The sequence below is a fragment of the Cimex lectularius genome, unplaced genomic scaffold, assembly GCF_000648675.2.
Source record: "Cimex lectularius strain Harlan isolate CLEC.00 unplaced genomic scaffold, Clec_2.1 scaffold418, whole genome shotgun sequence".
Classification (NCBI taxonomy): Eukaryota; Metazoa; Arthropoda; class Insecta; order Hemiptera; family Cimicidae; genus Cimex; species Cimex lectularius.
The window spans coordinates 167,880-194,196 of record NW_019393094.1 but is presented as its reverse complement, the minus strand read 5'-3'; the positions used below and the strand labels follow the sequence as shown (position 1 = coordinate 194,196).

The 26,317-nt window shown below is 38.5% G+C and overlaps 2 protein-coding genes across 3 annotated transcripts in view; one reads left to right on the top strand and one right to left on the bottom strand.

Annotated features, from left to right (window-relative positions):
- Positions 1-3,207: 3,207 nt before the first annotated feature.
- On the bottom strand, positions 3,208-26,097 carry LOC106665035. 2 transcript variants are annotated; one of them, XM_024229896.1, is made up of 2 exons: positions 25,727-26,097; positions 3,208-4,258 (listed from the first exon to the last, which is right to left on the bottom strand). In XM_024229896.1, the coding sequence occupies exon 2, from the start codon at positions 4,169-4,171 to the stop codon at positions 3,461-3,463; it is 711 nt and encodes a 236-aa protein (XP_024085664.1). In that variant the 5' UTR covers positions 4,172-4,258; positions 25,727-26,097; the 3' UTR covers positions 3,208-3,460. The 2 variants fall into 2 exon arrangements, with proteins under 2 accessions (XP_024085664.1, XP_014246675.1); XM_014391189.2 differs by lacking the exon at positions 25,727-26,097 and adding an exon at positions 7,215-7,387.
- Positions 17,688-26,317, top strand: part of LOC106665034 (tyrosine-protein phosphatase non-receptor type 13-like) — a 56,382-nt gene continuing 47,752 nt past the window's right edge. Inside the window, exons 1-3 of the mRNA XM_024229895.1 lie at positions 17,688-17,694; positions 20,888-21,021; positions 23,501-23,638. Of these exons, the coding sequence (XP_024085663.1) occupies positions 17,688-17,694; positions 20,888-21,021; positions 23,501-23,638 (279 nt within the window). The remainder of the gene's footprint in view (positions 17,695-20,887; positions 21,022-23,500; positions 23,639-26,317) is intronic.

Genomic DNA, 26,317 nt, shown 5'->3' with positions numbered 1-26,317 from the left:
GAACCTTTTAACACATTCTCCGCGTCTAACGCCCCCTTGCAATAATTACAATCGTACCGAAATTTATTAGCCCCTTTTAAAACGATATATAGTTTCAGCAGTTTGAAGGATTTTCATCCGTTGGAGCTTTGGACAGATCGCTAATACACATCCTCAAATTTGGTCCGCCACGACCAAATTACGACCTAATTATCTCTTTACATCAAAACGACCCTTTTTTAATTCTGACCTGTACTCTTAATGGGAATTTATTCGAGTAGATAAATTATCAACCATGGTTTTCAAATTTTTTTTAAATAAAGTGGTAAACAAATTATAATCAGTTAAAATTCAACTCTCTAGTTAATTTATATTATAATATTATTATATTATATACTAAATTTATATTACTCGTATTTATTAATTAAACTAAGTAAATGACGTAATTTAAACCAAGTCTATGTACTTTGATCATTCCAGTTCATCCTCTTGCTGCTGATGTAAGACTGTGAGACAAATTCAGTGGAGGAAACCTTCGAAGATCTAAAAACGGTTGCAAATGGAACATGATAGGCCAAATAAAACAGAAATCCGCTACTGGATATGGTAAAATTAAGAAACTTCCCTACAGACGAAACAAGGGAGACTAGGCAGAGATGATCAAAAACGGCGTGTATAAGTACATTTTCAAAATTTATGGACAAATGAAAAGTCATTAAGTTGAAAAAATTTGTTTAATAAAACAGTTATACAGTAGATCCCGCTATCCGCGCTGTCACGTATACTTGAGTTATAGAGGAGTGTGGGATGAAGAGATTGTGGTAAAAAAAAACTTATGTGTACTTATTTGTATATCTGTACATAAGTTCATACATGAAATTCGAGGTTTTTTCTATTATCCGCGGTGATGTGCGTATCCCCCGTTTCTATTGCTATTTAGCCTTTCCGTATCATCTTGGTCCTTTTGGTATTTTGTTATTTTTAACATGTAACACAAACTTACATTCATGCCTTTGAGATTCAGTCTTCACTGGAGAGTTCATTTTCTAAAAACACACACCACATCCAAGAAAACGAACAACAAAAACAGCACTTTTTATTTTTAGCGGCTTCCGATTATATTGGCCGACTTTTTCGGCGATATATATATTTTACATATTAGCAAAATTATTCAACCAAATCCTTTAGTGGTGGAGGGAATTTGCTGAGGTGGGATCGAACCCACGACTTGGTCTGAGACGAACCGAGAGACGGACGCCTTACTCGCTCGTCATCTCTTCCATAAATAATGACAATGTTGACAAAATAAAACAGAGACATAACATACCACGGAAGAAGGATTGGCAGAACAGGGTGATCAGTTCCCGAATTTTTGAATTTACTGATGAATGAAGGAAAACATTTGAAAAAGCCAACTTGTTAAACGTAAAATGTAATAAAAATGAGACCTAGTGCAAGTCTGTGACTTAAAAGATTGAGAAAATATGCACATACACATACATACATACATGTATATAATATGGTATACAATCATATACCATATTTTACGGGGTTTATCAACTTCTATAGTCCACCCATTTAATTCGGAAACAACTACTTTAGCAAAAAATGACCTTATTCATGTAATTATTCAGAAATCGTGAGATGAGGTCTGTTGTGATGGAGGTTTCAGAAAAACATTTTTTTTATCGTGCCAACGTTTCGATCTTTATTGAGATCATCTTCAGGGCTCAAAGTGTTGTCTTCTGTGTAATGGCGTGGCACTCTCAACACGACACGCAAGAATGGCACAATTACACAGAAGGCAGACACTTTGAGCCCTGAAGATGATCTCAATAAAGATCGAAACGTTGGGACGATAAAGAAAATATTTTTCTGAAACCTACATCACACCAGACCGCATCTCACGATTTCTGAATAATTATCGATTAACGGTCACTAATCACCATTTATTCATATACCAAGTTTATTTTGGCTAGGAATAGAGTGATGATAACAGATTTAACATAACTTGCTCATCTAACTGGGAAATGACACTAATTTTGTTATTTTAAATAAGAATCCCATATTTTTATTGTAAAGATCGATTCTAGACCTTATTTTATGCCACTTTTACTGAAAGGAAAATTTTGAAAGGATTGACCAGTTCGGACCGAGGGAAGTCATGTCGTGGGGGGGCATGTTTTTTCTAACTACATGGCCTTCTCCGTTTATTTCGAAAACGATTATCATTAGCAAGTTAATTTAGGATACTAAAAATTAAAATAACAAATTTACTATCATTTCCCAGCTAGATGAGAAGTTAAATCTGGTACGACCTCACAAAATTAACTTGGGGCATGTATAAGACCTTTTTTTGCTAAAGTTAATCGTTTTCGAAATAAACGGGGAGAGCCATCTTGTTGTTACAAAAAGCATATCCCCTACTCGCGTCTTCCGTCGGGCATAACTCAGAAATGATCGGTCCTATCAAAATTTCCCTTTCAGTAAAATTGGCATAAAATAAGTTCTAGAATGGTCTACAGAAGTTGATACATTCTATATATATTTGTGTGTTTTGTGTGTGTGTGTGTGTGTGTGTGTGTGTGTGTGTGTGTGTGTGCGCGCGCGCGCGCGTGCGTTTGTTCCTTCCCATAAGTATTATTTCTGAGCGTTATAAACAGTACTGTTTTTAATCTCCTTTCTTAAATTTTTCCTATTAAATTTTTAAGTTAAAGTTAAAACGTATTTTTATTCAGATATCGTGAGATGCGGTCGGGTGTGATGTAGGTTTCAGAAAAACATTTTCTTTATCGTGCCAACGTTTCGATCTTTTATTGAGATCATCTTCAGGGCTAAACTCTACACATTAAAACGTATTGTTCGTTCTTAATCGACTTTCTGCATGTTCCTTCACCTGTTGGCTGAACCTGTTAAAATTCTAAGCAAATTTTTCTTTCTTTACACCATTTCTTTAACCCTATTTTCGTGTGCGTTCGAAAAAAAAGATCAATTATTGTACTATATTATAAGGAAATAAACAAGATCTGCTCTGACTATTTATAAATATGTGATACACTGTCCTTTAAATTGCCCATCATCATAACGTAAATAATATATTACTCACGCAAATTGTGTCCATCTTATGGCAATTCCTCCGAATTTAATTTATATTTCTAACTAAAATTATTCATTTGGCCCAAAGGTATAGGCTTGAAATTAAACGAACAGTTTCAATCTACATACATATATTTAACGTAGAACACTTACAAATTGAGTAGCAGTAAATTTAATAAAGGGGCAATCACAGGTCTGAGCCGAATAAAACAAACGTTTTCATTAAATGATTGTGGTATATAAATTGTTGTTGTCTTTGAATGAACAATGCTCAGTGATAACAAACAAATGGAATAAAACTCAAAATAAAAAAGTATCAAAAAGTGTGACAATACTAAATACACAAATTTATAAACAGTATTTGTATGTACATGTATTTGATTTTTCATTGTCTATGAACCAATGTGTGTAGATTTTGTAAGTTTTGCCACCTTTCAGCATTCTTCAATAAAGATACTAAATGTTCTCTTCTTCTGAGGAGTAATGCTTTTCGATTCGTGATTTTATTTGGCTTTTTCATCGAAGAATCCACCTTCCTGACGGCCGTCTGTTTGCAAGCTGCCTCCAAGCAAAGGGAAAACCTCTCGGTCATAGCTTTCCTTTCTGTTTCAAGCGATTTTTTCAACTCGTCCGCTTTGGCCGACATTGTTGAAACATTGTCCAAAAAGCGAAAAATTTGTCCAGTGAAATTGTTCTTCGCAGCCCTGAAATGGTCCACCTTTGATTTGCACCACGTGTTCAGTTCATTGACGCACTGGTCACCGTAATGCTTAGATTTACACTCCGCGTACCTGACTCGAAAATCCGCCTCGGCAAAATCGAAATCGATGAGTACTTTTTTCACCAAAATTTTCGTCTCTAGTATTCTCCTAGATAGATATTTCATCTTTCGAGATACGTTCTTACCCAAAAGTGGCATCTTCGGCATGAATGGGGAACATTTGTGTATGGAATTTTCACATACTTTGTTTTCTATCGAATTCAAGAAACTTGTGTGGTTTCTTTCCGTTTGTAAATCGTATGTTTTGATGGAGTTCATCGTCTCTTTCTGCATCACTTTGACGAGAGTGCTGAATCGATCCACGGCCCTTTCCATTTCATAAACAGATTCTCTCACCGAGATCAGTTTTCCACGAATCTCTTCTATGACTAACTGCTCATACAAGTCCAAACTGGCAGCCGCCTAAAACATTTATGCTTTTATGTTCAGACATTATTGATCATTTTTGTTGATGAGTAAATACAAATATGTCTAAGGAACCATAATTTTGCTTGGTTATTTCTGACCATTTTGGTCTGCCTTGTCTTGATTCGTTTTGTTACACAGACCCCACACTGAAGATGAAGAGAAGCCGAAAGGCGGTAGACCAACTACGTGAAACTCTCACAATTAAAACTTAATTTAGTTCATTTCTCTTTACGAAATTTTTACCAATCTGGTTGGACTGTCCCGCATTTCAGCATTTCGCCTTCTTCAGTGTGGGGCGTTTTTGCAATTCTCAATGTCGTTAGGGGTATGTGCGAGTCGGCGTTTTCTTTATTTGTCCATGCCTTTGGTAGTTTATTTTTTTTTTTTTTTAATTGTTCCGGTCCAACAGAGTGATAGTCGGTCCTTTTTGTTTTTACTTGATACTGTGTGGTTTGAGTGATTGAAAAGATGCGTGTGAATTGCTGTTTGAAAATTTGTGTGTTTATGAGTTTTCTAAATAAATGTATTTAGCTTTTGTATATTTCCAATTTTTCGAAATCAGTTTTCGTTTTTTTTACGCGGTCTACGTTGTGATTTTTTTCAATTAATTAATCTTTAATTAAGGTTTTGTTTGAGTTAAAAAATTCAGTGTCACGAGCGGGATTCGAACCCACGACCTTCGGCTAAATACGCCGCTGCTCTACCACTTGAGCTATCGTGACTTCTATCCACTCGGACACAAACTCCCCATCTCAACCTTCCTTTGAATACATACTTCCTTTTACTTATTAAATCCAGTATATTTCGTGGTCCGATTGACCAAATAACTTCTTTCAATTAATTAATCTTTTTATGTAACGTATTGGTTAACTTCCCATCTCAACCCCACCTTTTCCCCCCCTCCTTTTTGCCATTTTTCAGTTTCTATCTCAACCAAAACCTTCAGTAAAGATAATTAATTGAAAATAATTAATTTAGTCAACGGACCACGAAACCTAATAAATATTTGTGATTTTTTATGATTGGGACTGCGGTGAATGGTTTGACCCACGTCCTACAACAAGTTTGACTTAAGCCCTTTTGTATGACTTATTAGTAGTTTATGGAAGTATTGCTGAGGGATTCGTGAACCTATATGTTATTTTATGGCGTACGACTCATTTTTATCAGTGAGTTGGTTTTGTCAATGCTTTGCCCTAGTTGACACGTACCCCGCTCCATGACTATAAGAGACTGGATTTGATAGAATCACACAGAAAGATGAATAAAGAGACCTAGCAGAGCTGGTGGATAGCCACACCAAGATGATCACAGTAAGGATCAAATTATAGGTCAGAGGTCGGTGTAAAAAGTAAAATCAACTGCGTTACTACCAGACTTTTTATAGTTTTCTAACAGGAATGAAAAGCGAATAAAATAACATTTTTAACCTGGAGGAAACAATCGCTGTTTTAATTAATGATTATTTGAAGATGGTGAGATGCGGTCTGGATTTTCTTTATCGTGCCAACGTTTCGATCTTTATTGAGATCGTCTTCAGGGCCTAGGATTTATAAACATTGTTTACATTGTACAAATGTATGTAAGATGTAAAAAAAGAATTTATGCCATTATATAAATTCATTTTTTCACATCCTATATGTATTTGTATAATTTAAACAATGTTTGTGATTCCCAGGCCCTGAAGATGATCTCAATAAAGATAGAAACTTATTAAATTCACTAGTTTTCGTGGTCCGCTTGATCAATTAATATCATACAATTAATTAAGGTTTTTAGTTGAGATAAAAAAGTAAATGGCACGAGCGGGATTCGAACCCACGACCTTCGGCTCAATACGCCGCTCCTCTACCACTTGAGCTATCATGACTTCGATCCACTCAAGCACTAACTTCCCATCTCAACCCCACCTTTGAATTTTCCCTCCTTTTTGCCATTTTTTTTCAGAGTAGTGTGTAGAGTGTTTTAGAATCCCGCTCGTGACACTGACTTTTTTGTCTCAACTAAAAATCTTAATTAATTGAAATATAGAAACGTTGGCAGGATAAACGTACTTCACACCAGACGGCATCTCGCACATTAATTAACGCTCACTAAATACCACACGTTTCGATTAATGTAATTTGACTAAAAATACAATTTAAATTTTTATTATAGCTACTTGGTTATAAATTGTTACCAATCGTACTGAGCAACCTCTTGAAGTTTGTTGTATTTTAAGCCTTTTCAATTATTAAAAAAATAGCGAGTAGCGCGCAGGGAAAATGTTACTAAATTTACAATTACGTTGTTCCAAAAGGAAACTATCAATCCTATGGATTATTATTGATTTGCTGATTTCCTATTTAAAATCGATATCCTTGGCCTATTTAGATTGTTTCTAACAATCAAAGAAATTTTCATGCATCGCATAGAAACTCTGACGACTTTTAATTCAATCTGTTCAATGTTTATACTAAACAAAGACAAAAACTGGTATATATTTAAAAAAGTTAGTTTTATCAAATTTTTAATTTAAACATACGAATAACAGATTAGCAGATATTAATGTAGTATTATTAGCTGATGAATTTTCTATTCTAGGTTAATCCGATTGCATTAATGTCTTTAATTAATGCCAGGGATCGAAAATGCGAACAGTCATTATTTATAATTCGTTCAGTACATTACATTTTCACCTTAAAATTCGAACATAGATCGAGGTATTAAATTATATTTTATGAGAAACAGGTATTTTCCATTCGTCTACGTGTTACTGAAAGTCAATGAAGTATCTTTAAATGTATGTTCCTTGTTTTGAAAATAAGCGTTTAATAACATAATCTAAAATAATGGAAGTAGAAGCTGATATGTACAGTCAGAAAATTGTAATACAACTCACGCCAGAAAGCAGATATTTTCATACTCTAGTAAAAACTAATGGAGTGTTGTTTTCATCGTGCTTACTTACCACAATGTGCAGGCAGATAAAGAAGGCGATGTTCATTTTGTGAAGTGACGATTGGGACTGTGATAGGATTAAGTAATACAGGTTTCGTTTCTCTGATATTCCTTCTGACTCACAAGCCGGATACCGCTCAGGGAAATTGTTACTTCCTAAAAATATTGAATCACCCTGGAGATTTTGCTATCAAGATTGTTTCCTGTAGACGTTCTTCTATCGTTCCTCGATGATTTTCCATGATTCTTCCTTTTTAGATCAGAGAGGGGGGTCAGCAAGGAGTTCGAGTCACTTGATAAGTATAAATCACGTCTTGTAAATCATAGCCCAAATAAAAATATTAAGTTCTGATTTTTCCTTCTCGGAGGTGGGATAATAGGTCATCTCAAAAAACAACAACCAGCGTTTTTCAATCCACACGTTTCGGATTTATTTTAATCCTTCCTCAGGTGAGTTAGCGCTTTTATTCCGATGAAATAAAAATCTTTGTTTGGGCATACAATAAAGTCTTGGAAGGTGATTTCGGCTTCACCGCGTTCTTTAAAAATTTATCCAGCAAGAAGTGATCAAAATGCCTGAAAAAGTGGAAAGGAAGCGAGGGGTCGAATATGGAGGGTGCATTGCAACATGTGGCCAGAAGATTCGGCCCTTTACGGTTTACCATTCCTGGGCGTTGCAGTATCCCGTTTTGACAATTCCTTGGCAATATTTCTCTGCTGTGTTAGTTTCACCATAATTCGGGAAATTATAGTGAACACCTCCAGCAGTACGTCACCAAACTGTCACCATAATCTTTTTTGGGTGCAGATTTAGTTTCCGGAAGTATTTCGGCGCTTCATCCTCGACCAACCACTGTTTTGTACGCCTCCTCTTATTGTACCGGATCCATTTCTCATCGTACTTTGTGATTCGATCGAGAACTGGATTGGTGCGCAACAGAGTTGTACAAATTTCAAAGCGTCGATTTCTTTTGGGTTGTTTTTCGTGAGGTACCCCCCCTTCTCCAGCTTCTTAACTTTACCAGTTTCGCACAGATAGCCAGGTTGATGGTCAAAACTAAGCTCTTCCGCAATTTCCAGTGTTAACTTACGTGAATTTCCTCAATCAACTTGTGAGTTGGTCTTCGTCCACAGATGGAAATCTCCAAGAAGAAATCTCTGAAAACATCGCTGCACCGTGCAGTCGCTAATGCTTCCTTCCCCCAAACTCTATTGATGCTTCGTGCGGTTTGGGCCGCTGTTCGCCCAAGTTTAAAATTCGTACAAACAAATTTGAGTGGTATTTATTATAATTAATAAATTAGATTTGAGGATTTAGCTTTGTTCACGTGGCAAGTACCTGCGAAAATAAAACAAATTTGCAAAACCTGCAGTAATTTTGTACCAACCCAATACTTTGCATTCTGACATTCCTCCAAAAAAGTGAAGGCGTTCCAATCTTTAATGAAAAACGATGTATGTTTTAAAAGAAGAAGAGAAGCAATATTGAAAATCGTTTTTGTTTTAATTGAATCGCCATCGAAACGTTTTTCCTAACTCGTTCCCATTAATTTTCCTTTATTCTTTTCCACTCCCCTCAACGGCCTATCTTAAGTTCGGTCGACTGAATTTGGAGGAACCCCGTCGCGAGGAGGGTTGTCCTTATTTTCTTGGTAAACGGGATATTTTCCGATTCGTTGCTAAACGTTTCCCCTCTTATTCTGACACACTCTCTTTCTTTGCCCTGCCTCAGTTGCCGGCCGTCGCAATTCTCCGCCTCCATTACTCCCAACCCCTTCGTTTCAAACGAGGAAGAATCCTAAAAGTGAATTTCCAGGTCCTGCCTCTATCCGATTCATAACAGCATCAATTGAATAAGAGCCTTTTCTTTTCCTGAGTTTCAGAGAGCTGAGCATTAAGTATTGCGTCGGCACAAGTCAAATTGATAAAAGTGTTTCTTAAAAATTTTTTTTTAAAGAAGAAAGTCTTTTTATCGTTCAACATTTTAACGTGCATAAGTCGGCGGTCCTTGTTTTACTTAGTGGGCTGCCTGTAAGCCCATACGTACTACTGGAAAAACTTGTATGGTTTGCTGTGTATGAACTTGTGTTTTACTGACCGTTACTAGACTTATTGGAACCGTGAGCTTGCTGCCGATTTTCGTGGTTCCACTGAGTGAGTCGGGGATTCGTTGATCCTGGGGGATGCCCATCGGGTCCTTAAAGGACGTAGAGAGTGAATCGTTTTTGTTTAGTTAGATATGTGCTTTTTACAATGATACCCTTATTCGTACAGACACTATTTGTAACTCAGATAGCCGCGCTGCCCGTCGAATAGGTCGAGGGTTTGCCTTCTGGGCGTCTTACTGTCAGTTTTCTCAATCCAGGTCTTTCTGCATTTATCCTTGAGACCTCTCCCAACCTTTGGATGCAAGGGGGGGGTATCCAGGCGCAAAATAATGTATGTTTAGAAACGTATTTGATTGATTTCCACTCATTCAGTATGTAGTCATTTTTTTATCCGGTCAGTTCTGCCTATAGCATACTATGTGGTGTGCCGATTTGAGAAGTTTTAGGCATTTCCAGACCAGCTTTGAGCTGAAAGTTGGGGGGTTAGGACTAACACATTCTGTGCTGCCTGGCTGTCTGAGAATATCATCCACCCAGGGAGATGTAGCCCACTTAATGTGGAACTACAACGACGACGGTGGTTAATGCTCGGGGCCCAAGAAAGGTGTACCTCATGTCCTCATCCAGGTTCCTCATTCTTCCCTGTGACCCCTCACAACCCTTGGTTACAAGGAGGGTGTCCGGGCGCAAAATAATGGTGCAGCCCTGAGGGCGTGGCATCCTCTCTAAAGCACAAGCTGTACTTGTGTCGGCCTCTGGGCCGGCAGGGGGTGGCGGGTGCCTTACCAGAGGCACACGTGGATTAGGGTACCAGATCCTGTCTGCATAGACGGGGGAGGGTGCATAACCATCATTACTACGGTGTAGCAGAAATGGTCCAAAGTCTAACCCCTGCTACATGGGAACGGACTCTTAGTGGCGATGCTCCTGGCGGGAACTTAGAGAAGAGGCTGTTCTTTTACCTGTAACCTCCGCCCAAGCACTTGCGTATGACCGTCGTTATAACCCCGGCCTCACGGGATACGAAGGATCGGACTATCGAAGCGTATAGCGTTGAGGACTCCCTGCATGGAGGTCCTTTACCGAAGGCAGTCACCTCTAGGGGGTGGTAGCAATTCAACTTTAAACAAAACCGCAGCCGGAGCGGATCAGGAAGTTCTTACGCTGGAGGAGATTCAATACTCTGGGAGATTGAGTCGCTTTCTCTATCTAGTGAGTGCGGGGAAGACCACCTTGGGTAGCCTTTTACGCGCGGCATTCGGTCTTATGCTCAATGCAGACCCCGGACCACTCGGAATGGGCAAGCGGGGTGTGAGGCCTTCGTCTTGGCCCCTCGGAGCTTCTACATCACCGCTTACGGCTGTAACACACATTCGGTCGTGGGGGGAGGTGCTTCATCTTGAGAATCAAACCGTCCAGTAAGGCCATGAGCCACGTACGCATGCTAAAGATCCTCATTGTCCTTTTAAGGACGACCGAGTATTTGGGAAAGCATGTTTCGGGCTGAGGGATTACTTTGTATTTTTTTTGCTGACAAGTAGTGATAGGAACGAGAGGCCAATATGTTTGAATTCCCAAGATATTCTGTGACTAATTGGAAATCTTTTATAGACGATGTTCTCTATGCGTGATTGGCATTAAGTGGCATATACGCTGTCGAAAAAATAATCCCGGTATCATCCTTGACCCATCTCTTGGTTTATTATTCAATTATGTTCCGAATATTATCAAAGATTTAATTACGAATTGAAGAGGGCCCGGCAACTTCTACAGACGTCTTTCAAAGCGCGGCCCTTATCGGAGTTGAAGTGATTGCTCGGAATATCTTCTGTCCTTGTAATTAACGTCCTCTGGTTCGGGTTTGTTGGAGAGGGTAGAACTGTTCTAAGCGATCGGTTGGAAGTGGGAATCCAAGTTAGATTGGAACCCAACGATTATTTGACATACGGGTAATCGAACTGGTTGGAGTACGCCTATTCTTTTAAACGGAGCACTAATAGGAAAATAATCAACTTCTTTTATTAGTGTCTAAAAGTCTAAAACAAATTTTAATCGACGCAACAATAAATAATTGATATATAATTTGTTTTACATATTATTGCTCTCTAGTGGAACATGTGGGATTCGCCGGAGTTTATCAATTTTTCTACAGTTTTTGATTCGTGGTGAACCGATTGTGAAAATCGGCCTTGTAATTTATATTTCCGACAACCAGTACCTTGCACTGACAGGTTAAAAACAAAATATACGAAATAAAAGTGATCACTTCTTTTATTGTTCGTTTCCGTTCATTTTGATCTTCCGACCAGCCCAAATAGCAAGAATAAGCGGTCAAAAATTATTTAAAACAAATTAATTTAAACTTGGTGGATGGAAACTTGTAGAAATAATCTACAATGATCACTTAACTTTTCGCTAGTTTATTGCTAATAAATTGTCCTAGCTGTTGATAGCCTCTGGAGCCCGACCGTGGCGGCTATCACAAATCAGTATCGCAATCGCAACGCCTGTTTTGTTCTTAATGCATTATTTTGAGCAAAACCATTTAATAAATTGTTGGTTAAACTTAATTGTTTTAAATAAACTATTCACCACACGTTTTAAATAAATTTATTCCGGTGTTTTGTTAAATTTTCTTCCTAACTATCATAATTAAATATTTTTTATAAAAACTCACGAATTTTTGATCTCGTTTAATTTGGTTTATATTAAAATAAGAATGTTGTAATTAATATAATGACAAAATAGTTCGAAATAAATTACAAAAAATATGAGTGTCCTGTTCTGGTGCTACTCAACGAAAATGGTGTAATTGCATGAGCAAAACCATGAAATAAATTGTTAGTTAAATTTTATGAGCAAAACCGTGTAATAAATTGTTAGTTATATTCATTATATCAAAAAATGGTATTCCGTTGTTTTGATCAATTTTCTACCAAATTATTAAAATTCATTTTTTTTAATGAAAACTAATGAATTTTTGTTCTCGGATAATTTGTTTTATATTAAAATAAGTATGTTGTAATTAATATAACGACAATAATACTACGGCAATACATGTAGTTTGCATAGAAATATGTGTATCCGTTTCTTTTGTCTTCGACTGCACTCGATGCTACCCGACGAAATTCTGGACAGTTGGGATCGCGTAGCGTATAGGGTAGCGTTGGTGGCATCGGGCAGACTTTGGATTTGCGTCGCGTAGCGTTGCATCGGGTAAGTTTGTTCCCCGCTTTAAGTCTTTTTCCCATGACGTGTGACTTGACGAGCTTACTCACAGCCTCGTGATCTGACGCGAATCTCGAGCGGCCACTCGTTACCCATTACTTTAATTTTTTAAATGAAGTCAGTTTATGATTTAACGATCAACGCTAGTACACTGTTCTGTTGTGAATTGTAGATGTTGAAAACGAATTCAGTTGAGAATAAACCGGCACAAGTGCATCAAACCTCAACAGATCGTAGGAACGGGAGCTAGAACCGTACTGAGGCTGGTCATCCGTCGAACCTCGTCGATGTCGGAGTATTTACCGCCAATACACGGGAAAGGGTGACCCACCTCGAGGAATAACGAGTCTTTACGTTCCCACTGCTTAAGGTATGAGTAACTTAAGACCAGGCTCGCCAAGCCAGTTATACACGGCGATTAGTGACCGTTTGTCGATGATTATTCAGAAATCGTGAGATGCGGTCTGGTGCGATGTTGGTTTCAGAAAAACAATTTCTTTATCGTCGTGCCAACGTTTCGATCTTTATTCAGATCATCTTCAGGGCCTGAGATTTACAAACATTGTTTAAATTTAACAGATACATGTAGGATGTGGAAAATACACGATAAAGAAAATGTTTTTTCTGAAACCTACATCACACCAGACCGCATCTCACGATTTCTGAATAATCAGTAATACACGGCATTGAAAAATTCAGTCTTGAAAATGAAAAAGTTTTGCTTTATGGCCCCGCCTCAGAATTATTAACCGTGTCGAACAAGGAAAATGTGGTAGTAAGGGCAAGAAACAGTTCACGAAGCGTAATAAGAACCAGTGAGAGCTACGGTTAATTGTATATTCAGCATGCAAGCTCCGACGCGCCTGAGAATGGGGCAACGAGTTCAAACACACGAAAAACCACCCGACAAGGTCCTAACGGATTTAACGCATTTAATTAAGCTTTTTCAGAGTGGATGGTTTAAGAGATCTTCAGATAAGACTAATTTCGCGCTATTGAAATCCGTACAAGTTTTTAAGTAATCTTTTTTATAACATACCAGTTGTAAAACTGATAAAATGCTATTATTCGTTTATTATTGCTGACAAATCTCGTATTATTCTTATTTTACATTTTGACCACTAAGCGAAACCGTCAATTTTAACCGGCCGAACAGCAAATATTTTCACAATATTGATAGTTTTGCATTAAAAAATTGTTGATGCTGTCAGTGTTCTAAAGGTGCCGAACATCTCTTTCAAGAAAACGATATTTTTATCAAGTTTTATTGTGTTTTTACACCTCAGTATTTCTTTCTGACAAGAACATAATGATAAAGCCAAACGCATATTGTCTGTTGTTGAAAAATTTACACACGAACACTAGATCTAGATTTGACTTTGAAGAGGAAAGCAAATTTAGTTACTGCCCAGCTATCGACCAATTTTAAGGTCATCATTGGGGCAAAACAATCTTCAATATGTCTACAGTTTGACATATTTACGTTTTTTTACAGGCGAGCTCAAATTTCCTTTTTTAGGAGGATTTTAACTGTTGCTTTTTGTCTTTTCTTTTTTTTCGATACCAGGGACTGGAGGAGTTCCCTCCTGAGCACTGCAGCTGAGCTATACAGCTTATTGTACTTTATCCCTGGCTCAATATTTTTTTTTTTTTGGGGGGGGGGCTCGCAACACAAATGTAAACTTGAGCCCCCGTTGTTCCCCGGTGTTCTTCCATCGAAGAAACTCTTTTTTGAAGGGGGTTGGGACCAAATTCAGGGTCGCTGAGATCCCCGTCCATTGATTAGTGCCGTGTCAATTCTTTCAATTGCGGCCACCGATCCCCTTCGGCGTCAGAAAAAGTCCAGAGGCGACGGTGGGGATCGAACCCACGACCGCGGGATCTACTAGCCGAGAGTCTGACGCCTTAACCACTCGGCTACCGCGGCCCCCAACTGTGGCCTTAAATTAGGTCGAAAGCTGGTCAGTAACAACTGAATTTGCTTTCTTCTGCAAGACCTTACTTTCATCAAGAGTGTTCTTGAGTGAAAAAGTGGGCGATATTTCTAATACTGAAAAACTAAAAATTTACACTCTGGACAATCAGTTCTCGATTGGTGCCTAATCACACGTGCATAAATTAGTATGAACTTTGAAGATAGACATTATTCCTATGCAGTTGTATTTATCCAAATCGAACAAAAACTGTTGTAATTTTGATTTATCTGCTGGCGCCAATAAGGCCTTTATCCACACAGTATGCGAAAGAAATTTCTTTTGAAATGTAAAAGAGATCTCAAAATTGTTGAGAATTTAAGGTTTGCAGTATCAGACGAATTAGGTTTGCTTATCCAAGCCGTCTGCTTATCGAAGCTAAGACAGGCCTTCACTGATTATGGCTTGAAAGCGTATGTGACATCATATCAGCAAGTTTGTACAGACACAAATAATCGGAAAGACCAAACTATACGCTTATTACTTGGCATATCCCAAAAGATAATCACACAATATTGACAATTTTTAGGTGGGCTATCTTGATCATCTAATGCACAACGGAAGTGGTTCAACTCCGTAAATGAACTGAAAATGAAATTGTTTGAAATCTCTTGCGAAAAGAATCATGCAAGTAGATGAGAAGAAGGGGTGATAAATACGTACTCCCTAACCATCCTAAATAATATTAATTGAATATTTTGCATGCTAGATTATTTTTGCAAAGACAATTTTTGTTGTGGCCTATAATTTTCGGAAGTGTTTGTATCCAAAGGTTTTGATGAATTCGATATATTAAAAAACTTTTGAACGATGGACTGAATTTCCATTTTTAACGGTGTATTTAATTGTCCCGCCAGTTGATAAACAAGAAATGAACTGAAAAAAAAAAGAATTCTCCTAAAAGTGGGCTAAAAAAGCGATATAAAAATGCTTCGTTAATTCACTTCACCCCAATTAACGCGCCAACAAACGCTTCTTTGGTTTTTCGGATTTAACCGGAGAAATAAAGGACTTGTGAAAAAATAGAAAGGTGGATGTGATAATAGTTTTAAATATATGAACAAAGAGCGGCAATCCCCCTAATTGCATAGGCGTTTATTGTATCAACCCAATTTAATACTGACAATTTCACTTTAACAAAACTAAAGCTGCAGGAGAACTAATTAATCAAACGTTTAAGCCATTTTTTAAATTTAGAAATTGAGGAGAAATATGCAGATCAGTTATACAAACTCATTTTTTAAATTCCATTTTGGATCACCTTAACCAATTAATTTTTATTTCTCAACTCATTCTGTTGATTATAGATCATTCCATATGAAAATATAAAAATAATGGTTGTTAAAATTAAAAATAAAAATAAAAAACGAATTTAATAGAGTACTCTTACTGCTGTATACAGATTGTGGCAAGGGTTGGTGGCGAAAATAACGACCTATCCAAATATCATCAATTTTCCAGATTCAGATTCATACAATAGCTTTGCATAAGAAATACTCAAAAATACTAGAAGTTGCACAGATATACATATTCTCAGACATTGCTTTCCCTTATACTTGGTCGTTCTTAAAAGGACAATGAGGATCTTTAACGTCCGCACCTAGCCTTTTGGCCTTATCGGACGTTTTGATTCTCAAGATGAGAGATGACGCACCTCCACGACCGAATTTGTGTTACTGCCACATGCGTTGATGTAGAAGCCGTCCCAGCCACGAGGGGCCAAGACGAACCTCACTCCCCGCTTGCCCATTCCGAGTGGTCGGGATCGCATTAAGCATCGAACCGCATGCCGCGCGCAAAGGGCTACCTAAGCCAAAATATCATCCTGGTCTCCCGCGCACTCCCTAGATAGAGAAGGCCACTCTATCTCCCGGAGTATTGGGGCTTCCCGAGCGCAGAAACTACCGGATCCTCTCCGGCCGTGGTTTTGTTGAATTGCTAACCACCCCCTAGAGGAGACTGCCTACGGTAAAACCTACAATCGAGCTCAGCCTACACCTGGTGCAAAGCATACTCGAACAGGAGCAACCGATTCACTACCCATTTCCATCTGTCACTACTCACGCATTCGAAGGCCTCTGTCAGCGTAATCATAGCGTTCTCAACGCTTATACGCTTCTGTCCGATCCGCCGTATCCCGTGAGGCCGGGTGTATAACGATGGTCATATGCAAGTTTCGTGCGAAAGACACATATAGAAGACAGCCTCTTCTCTAAGTTCCCGCCAGGGGCGTCACCACGAACCACTACGAGTCCATCCCCAGTGTAACAGGGGTTGAACCTTGGAACATTTCTGTTACCCCGTAGTACAGATGGTTATGCACTCTCCCCCGTCTATGCAGACAGGATCTGGTACCCTAACCCTCGTGTGCCTCTGATAAGGCCGACCCAAGGTCGACACGAGTACAGCTTTCGCTTTAGAGAGGTTGCCACGCCATCAGGGCTGCACCATTATTTTGCGCCCGGACACTCCCCTTGTAACCAAGGGTTGGGAGGGGTCACAGGGAAGAATGAAGGAACCTGGATTGAGAGAGGGACGTGGATGAGGACACGAGGTACAGCTTTCTTGGGCACCGAGCCTTAATCACATTGTACCACCCGTCGTCGTTGTAGTTCCACATTAAGTGTGCTACAACTCCATGGGTGGATGATATTCTCAGACAGCCAGGCAGCACAGAATGCCTTTGTTCTTACCCCACAACTTTCAGCTCAAAGCTGGTCTGGAAATGCCTAAAACTTTTCAAATAGGCACACCACATAGTATGGTATAGGCAGAACTGAACGATAAAAAAAATGACTACATACTGAACGAATTCAGCACGTGGAAATCAATCAAATACGTTTCTAAACATCCCAAAGAAAAGTCTACTTCTCTCATGAGGCAGAATTTGGGAAAATAATATGCCACTATATTGGGCATTGCCCACCTAATTACCGCTTTAAAAATGTCAAACTAAAAAATAAAAATAATGAGAAAAGGGAAATAACGGAACCCTGGAGCACCACCTGGATATTTAGAGTATGATCTATTTCTGTGTTATATCAATTAAGTCGCAGTGGAAATAGAACACTGTGGATTGACATTAATAAACTTATTTTCTTTGAGAAAAATGTGTATATTTTGATTTGTATAAAGTCGGCGTTCATTTCGTGACGACCTGTGTGGATGAGAAATATGACTGGTAATTTGCAAATTTCATAAAGTTGGGAAGGAAAATGGTGAAATAAGATGACGTTATTTTCAAATACCCTCATGATAATTGATAATCAACAGATCATTACGCTTGCTAAGGCAAATTGTATTTTTCTCCAAGATAGGTGCATCTAAACTTTTGGTTTAATATTTGACAGATTCATAGTTTTAAAATACACGCAATACCCAATGGTCAGACAAAACCAGGGGATTAGGATGATATTTGGCCACTCCCCGTCCAAAATATCTAATTTTCTTATACCTGAACAGTTTTAACAGGCTGCTTTAGATTTTTCGTGTTTAAAATTAAGCCGATTAATTTTTCCGTTTCAATCCAGTCATTTCTGTCATTTACTTTAGTCTGTTTTCAAAATCGTATTAGAAATAATTCATTATAAATGGATTTAGATCGTAGGACCGGGTTCGGGGTTAAACGGCCGCCCAACCCCTTCCCAGGGTTAAAATCCACCTCGGGAGTTTCCGCCTAATCCAAATCCCCTGAGGATTAAACCTTAGTGAAAATGGCTTTTATCCTCTTCGGTCATGGAACGGGCTGGGATAACGAATGATTACCAAAGAAGGAAAACAACCGGTTTATGTTTTGAAGTTCTCTGTTCGCATATTTTATTTAAAATGATTTCAGACTTTTAACTTTTTACAATCGACCATATTGCTGTCTGACAAAATTACATTTTTTTAAGCAAACTTTCTTACTCTATTTTTCAGTTTATGGAATGGCAATATCTTAAAAGTTAATCGATACGAACAAATTTAAAGTTTCACATTACCTATCGATCGGAACCCCAACGTAAATCTATATCTGCGTATATGAGATAGTGAGTGGGTAGAAAAAACTGACTGATTAACGAATTGTTTATTGAATCGGTCAACATATGACCTTACGGATTACTCTTACATCTAAAGTGCAAAAAGAGAAAAGTGGAAGAAGTGAAGAAGAGTGAGTGAGAGAGAATGATAGGGATGGTGAGTAAGTAGATATAGATAGATAGATAGATAGATAGATAGGTAGATAGATAGAGAGAGAGCAGACAGAGATAAAGAAACAGAGTTAAAAGGAGCGAGAGAGAAATGTAGAAATAAATGAATGGGAGATGGTAACATTTTCTCGGGTTTTATTTTTTAATTTCTTTATATTATAGTTGTTAGCTATGTGGTTATGGACCTCCTCAAAATCGATTTCTCATTTAAATGAAACAATGACAGAAATTGTTCACTAGCGACAATAATTGATTTAAGAAAAGTTAAAGTACAAAAGTACAAACATAAATGTCATACATTTATGGTGAATAACGGGATTTTTTTTTATTCTTTCGAATCACAATTCTTCGGATTGGTAAACATTGTCCACGATTTTCAGTTTGTCATTTCCAAGTTGGGATGTTTCAAATAGGAAAAAGAGTGTCACGATTCGTGAAAAATATTCGTACTGGGACGTCCGTTTCGGGATAAGTGCCTTATGTTTTCTCACCGCTCTTTCCAGGGTGTACATGTCAATTTATGCTTGGCCGAGTGTAAATATTTATCCATTAGACTCACTCCGGCCTTCTCTTGGTTTGTCTTGCCCTGGAAGGGGGACTTGTCAAAGTTTTGCCCCTTGCCCCCCCCTCCGTCCTATAATTACAGCTGGATCGACAAGCAAATCGAAGAGAGAAATGGCTAACTTAAATAAACCTCTTAAAATATCGTGGATATACAATACGCGCAGTTGTAAATAAAAGAAAATTGCCAGTGTAGTTGTGAGTCTTATGTACCAAATATGTAATTCACAGCATGTTCAGTATTCTAAGATTTACGTTACAAATAAAAAACCCTTTAATTTCGAAAGCTCACCACTCTTTCACTGTGCTCTTTAAAGAACATTAAAGACAAGATGGCATCTGTTACACAGCATACCCTTGTTTCTTTTCAGCTCTTATTTACTGATTACTGATTTATACAAGCTTAAATCTGCACACGCATGTACATAGATATACGCTTGTATAAAGTTGAGCATATCCCTTCTTGAAGTCCACCGCCAATTCCAGGTACCAATAAATTACCGGTAGACCTCGTCAATCACACACCCCGGTTGTTGGTAGTTCGGGGTCAGACCTACGTCTGAGTGGTGGTACTCTTAACACAACACACAAGAATGGCACATCGGGAAAACATTTTGAGCCCTGAATCTGATCTCAATAAAGATCGCAACTTAGGCACGATAAAGAAAATGTTTTTCTAAAAATCTACGTCACACCAGACCACATCACACGATCTCCGAATAATAATCGACTAACGGTCACTAATCACCACACATTTCTACGAGTTATCCTTCAATCCACCGAAGTTGGGTTAGGGGTGCTGTTAACAGCTAAATCAATTCACCACCAAATGCATGCATTTCCTTCACTCCCACGCATTCTTAAATAGATTCTCTCCTATTTACATACCATTAACTCAATTAACATGATATTCCTCCACCAACCTCTGCACGTATATATAACTAGCCTAATTGACGGTCGATGGTGTACTCAATATTCCGCCGAATTTACAGAGTTGTAAATTCACGCTAATAAGTACATTCACTTTCAACACACGCTAGGTTCACAAAACTATCAGTACTATGTGTACAATAAAAAAATCTTTTTCCTTCAAGAATCGGAACAAGGGGACCCAGACTCTATGCCGTGCTCGAGCACGATTCTCATATCGGGTGGCTTACCTACACGCCCTCTATATACTTTTAGCAACCTTTCTCGGCATCCCGGACACATGCGGGCTTTGGCCCGAAAGTAAGTGTCCATGTGACCACCTCGCATGGCCTATTCTTAATCTTGTGAGGCCCATTATTACGAGTCAGATCCTCCGAGGCCACACTATGGACAATGCTCTTGGCACTTGGGAATTTCTCTACCGATGCAGCCTAACCTAATCTTTATACATATATATTATATACATATATTTTAATAATAATAATAATAATATACTTTAACTTATTTTTCCTTTTGCACAAAAATCAGAAAAATAATACAAAAGTACAGTACGCAGTGGATAACAATCAACCTTGTTCGTCTTATTACTATTAATAATCTTCTTATAATTATTAATCTGTCTTGATTACTATATATGTCTTTTCACCAGTTTTCAATTTGGCACTTCGTAACATTCGTTTCTGCCTTTTTCAGGGGAAGAGGACGAAAAGCTCAGGGCGGAATGCACGCTCGCTGGAGTCCAGCTGACACCGAAGGGGAGGGTCGTCTTAAGCCAAAGGCCGCACCCTTTGCATTACCACCAGTTATCCGATACGCATCTCGAAAAAGTAAGTTTCACAACAGATTGACAGAATCTCGACCACTTCGTTCATAGAGTTTAGGTTAAAGCGGATAGGTTCAACTGATATTTCAAGTGTACTGGATTCATATTTCGAAAACATGAATTACTGGGTCCGTCGTCTGTAGTCGCTGGTTTACGTTTCACTCAAATACGTTTCGGCTTCACACCATCTTCAGTGAGGAATGTACCGAGAATAGACGGTCAAGCGATACTTCCGATCAGTTCAGCGTGTGTTCATACAGTCACAAATCAACAAACCCCACCAAGATGTTCACTTCAAATGGACTAGGAGAAATAAAGTTCTACCAAAGAATACATAATGTTAGGTTTGGCCTCTATCGAAAATAATTACATTGTTTATAGTACAGACCAAAATAGAGATCATCATTTTCGTATGCGTTTATATACTGGTTTTCAAGTTAGGAAGTGTCCTCCCTCATACTCACGAGCATACTGAAGTCTTTCTTATTGGATCACTGGTTTAATGTGAGAATCGGCTCTGATTTTCACGCAAAAAACCATTCAGAGTAGGCGCCAAGGAATATCATAGGACCTCTTAGACACTGCTGACATACCCTCGCATTCTAACGCACAAATATAACCTACGCAAGCAACAACGCTCAGACCCTACCATAGCAGCAGAAGCAACCGAAAAGATTTATACTTCATTACCAACTGGCGCAATCTCTGGCAGATAACGTTATGGTATGGTATGGTATGGTAATAAGGATACTATGAAGAGGGTTTGTACTCCCCAGGCACTGCTGCCCTTCTGGCTTATTGTACCTTCCTAGTTCCTTAGGTCAGTGCAATAGACTCTACTCTTCTCCTTAGAAGTATCAGGTCATTGACTGTCGCTGCTACAATTGCATTCCTAAAGTTTTTCCTATGTTAGGTTGAATTTACATTGAGTTGTTGCTTCGCAGTCGAAGATGATATGGGTGGCTGTTTCCTCCTCTTCATTATATAATCTCCAGATGGGATCTTCGTTGTATAGCCCATGCTGTATAGATGTTTTCTCTAATGCCAGTGACCGGTTAGTAGTCCTATCCCTCCTCTGAGTTTAGCCCTTTCCAGTTGCAGTAGTGATTTTGCCAGTCTTGGTGAGGGTTGTTTCATCATAAGTTTACTATGTCTAGGACCGCTAGAGTTTATCCACTTCTCCTTTTGTTTTGTTTGGATCGATTCTGCGATGGAGGATTCTAGGATTTGTTTTTGTTATGCCAAGTATAGGTTCCGGGCCTTTGTATGGACTTGCAGATCCTCCTCTGGCCAGTCTGTCTGCCTTCTCGTTACCCAAAATTCCTCTGTGCCCTGGCACCCAAGAAATCACAGGTTGTTGTATTTCCTCAGGTTTTGGAGATTTTAGATGCATTCACTGACTGATTTTGATGTAATTCTTTCACATGCTAATGGTTTACTGGCTGCTTGGCTATCAGATCTTATAAGGATTTTTTTTGTCAGCATAAAGTCTTTTAAGATTTTCCAGGGCACACACATTGATGGCATTCTGCTTGAGTTTGATTGCTCATGTTTTGTGCTTGCCCGATCCGGTTCCTTCGTTTGTTTTGGAGCCATCTGTATACCATATCATTGTGTCTGATGCTTTCTTATGTTCTTCCTCTCCTTTATAGTCCGTTGAGACTTTGTAGGATGTTGTGAATTGTTTCTGGGCAATTACCTTAAACGAACAAAAAAGTCGTCATGCTCATTCGTGAGACCTGCTTTCCAGTACACATAAAAACAATGTTATCCCTCCATTCAATCAAGTCCGCCAACTTGGGATTTCTTGGATAGCAGACTTACATGCTTAATTGAAAAGGAATGTGCACTAAGCAAACATTATAATTTAATCTAACAATACACTAATTAAACGGGTTATGGGCGGATTTGAATTTTGGGGCTTTGGCAAATCCTGCAACATCCAACGAAACAATCCTTTCAACCTAAAGTCCTGCTCTGCATACTCAACACTCTCTTTTATGTCACCAATCTAATACTTCAAGATGGCCTAGTCCATCAGATTCATGGCGGATATGATACCCATGCTCCTTCCTTAATTGACCTAGGCCCTTTATAAAATAATAACTTAAAATCCTTTACGCCGACTGTAATTGCGACGACCTGACATTCTTTCCTGACCCTATTCCAACCCCAACTACTTAAACTCCAACCTTACTCAATAGTTGTAGGATTTTCGAGTGGCCTATGTTATTGCACTTATGGTTCCAGCTGCCTTCACTAATTAATCTGTAGCAGCTGATTAGTGCTCTGACCTTAGTCTCTATGTGTATTGGTTATAATCTCGTGCTAGGGTGGGTGTAATTGAAAATGCTCCTGTCATCATCAAACAGCCTAGTCTTTGAAATGACCTTAATTTGTTAATATTCCCTTTATTTTCTAGACCTTTCCTTTTTTTATTGAAATAACAGACAATACTCCTTGCTACAATACTTTAATTTCAGATGTGGATCTATTCCCTCGGTGTAACCGTTCGCGGTGTCGTCAGTTGGACGGAGGCCTCTCCAGGGCTTCGGACAATCCTTTCAAGAATGCTTTCACCCGATCTTCACTCACGAGCTTCACTTATGGATCTCCTAGACGTAAGTACTACTGAGGAATCTTTGTTTTTCAAAACGTATTGTTGGCATGTCTATTACAGATGTGTATGTTGAACTAATAGTAAAGATTATAGTAGGTACATTTATGGTTAATATTTATGGATAATTAACCATACATTTATGGATAATAAAAGGCGAATGTTAATTTAAAAAAAATATAATTTAATACGATTTAACAATAACTGTTTCTATATCCAAACTTTATTATGTTTAGTTTCTATTTCGTTTATTATGCTTGTGATGGACATACCTTATCAATATTTTTATCCAAAAAACGTAATTCCTTAAAAATAATTTTGTAATTACCGTTTCATTTATTTTGAGAACTATTACAAATTTTTTAGTGTTCTACAAAAATAGAATTGCCAAGGCATTATATGAAATTATTATTTACCTCATAATTCTTTCCATTTTTATGAACGTATATTATATTTAGGAGCAATAAAAAATTAAAATAGTTAAAACAAGTTTATTTTAATTTGATTTACATTAAAAATTATAAAAATTTTACATTAAAAATTTTAGTGTTCAACAACAATAGAATTGCCAAGGCATATGAAATTATTATTTACCTCATAATTTTTTCCATTTTTATGAACGTATATTATATGTTGGAGCAATAATTTTTTTTAACGGCTTTATGTTGTTTGCATATTAACATAAAGTTAACGACCCCCGGGAATTTTCCTTTCCACCCGGCGTGGCCTCGCCCTCCGCAGTTATAACAGTTTCTCGGAGTTTCCCACGAGACTGCTCCGACCGGGAACAGATGATCATCTTCATGGTCCGTCTTGCGTTTCACCGCCTGTTCTATTACATTGGCTTGTTTTTCGGCTTCAGCCATACTACTAGGAGGGCGGCTTTGCATCTAGTATCCCGTTTCTCCTCGGAGTCCATTTATAAAAGCCGAGAGCACAACCTGCTCTATCTGGGCATCAGTCCAAGTCGCCGTTGCATCACCCTCGTGCCGATAATATGCACGGTTCGCCAGTGTCCGACAGCGATCAGCAAAATCACGCGCACTCTCATTGGGAGCCTGCACGGCCGCGTGTAGAGATCGCGCGTGAAAATCCGCACCCAGCGGGTCACGGAACCGGGAGATTAACGCCTCCTTGAGGTCCTGAAAGGTCCGTATTTGCGGTTTCGATTGAAGGAAGGTGGAAGCTGGCCCCGTCAGCTTCCCTTCCGCTACTAGTAGTACATCTGCGTCAGACCACCCGCCGGCCTTGGCTGCCTTCTCCAGGTTACGCAAAAAGGTATCCACGGGCGGCGAACTAGGGTCGCCTGACCATGCCTTCACCAACTGTTGAAGGCTGATGTCTCTTTTCTTAGGGGCGGAAATCCCTCCCGTACTGGCGTCGGTTTTAATTTCCTCCAGTTCCTTCGTTAACCTTTTAATATTCCCTTGTTGCTCTTGCTCTCGCCTTTTCAAGGCTTCATACGCCTCCTTGGCCTCTATTAGCTGCGCCTCCATAGCCGTATCACTCCCTTTAATTCACACCTCCGATGTTACAATTTAGTGGTACATGGAGTAATCCTTTCCCAACGCTCTTACCAGCGAGTACTCAGTCCAGGGGGTATAGATAAAGTAGGTAGTGTTCAATATCTTCTTTCTTCATCTTTCTCTCTCTCTTTTTTTTAAAATTTTTTTTAAATTATTATTTTTTTAATTAATTAATTTAGTTTTGTATTTATTTATTTTTTATTTATTTTACACGTACCCTGTACAGCTAGCTCGGGAGACCCAAAACCACAATATTTTCGAATTTAGACTGAATTCGGCTTCTTTCGAGGGATACAGAGCGAGCGCCGTTGAAGGCCGTGTTTAAGTCAAAACGATGCGGACCCCACACCTGACACCAGATGTTATGCCCCCCCCCTTACCAGTTAGGATATTAGGAAATAATTCAAAAGTCCATAACATACGCTTAAGTTTTAATATTAAAGTTCTACGCTAATTTCCGTTACAGCTAAACAGTTACTATACGGAACATTCCCGAATTCCTTACGCTAGATTTAGGGGAACCGTCGAGCCAGATTATTTCAAAATTTAATAAAATGAGCTCTTACCTAGGGCCAGCACAGAGAACAAGGTCCTCCACATTCTTCAATCGGTTTCACTTTTTCCACTGGTCTTGCTTTGCACTCGGTCAGTTTTTCCCTGAACTCTCTCTATCTCTATCCTGGCCCCGAGCAGGCCAGACGCACAGTCATCACTTCCATTGTTTCCCCGGCTCGACGTTTCCCTTTTAATTATTCAACTAACTATTAACTACATATTTAATACTACTTATTTCACTGCACTACATTAGGCAAAGACAATGTATTGTATGCGTATTCGATTTTGGGGGGAAGGGTATCGTGAAAAAAAGACCAGAGGCGACGGCGGGAATCGAAGCCACGACCGCGAGGTCTACGAGCCGAGAGTCTCTCACGCTAACCACTCGGCTACCGCGGCCCCCAATAAAAAAAAAAAATAAAATAAAAAAAAATAAAAAAAAAATTGATTTACATTAAAAAATTTAGTGTTCAACAACAATAGAATTGCCAAGGCAATATATGAAATTATTAATTACCTCATAATTCTGTCCATTTTTATGAACGTATATTATATTTAGGAGCAATAAAAAATTAAAATTGTTAAAAACAAGTATATTTTAA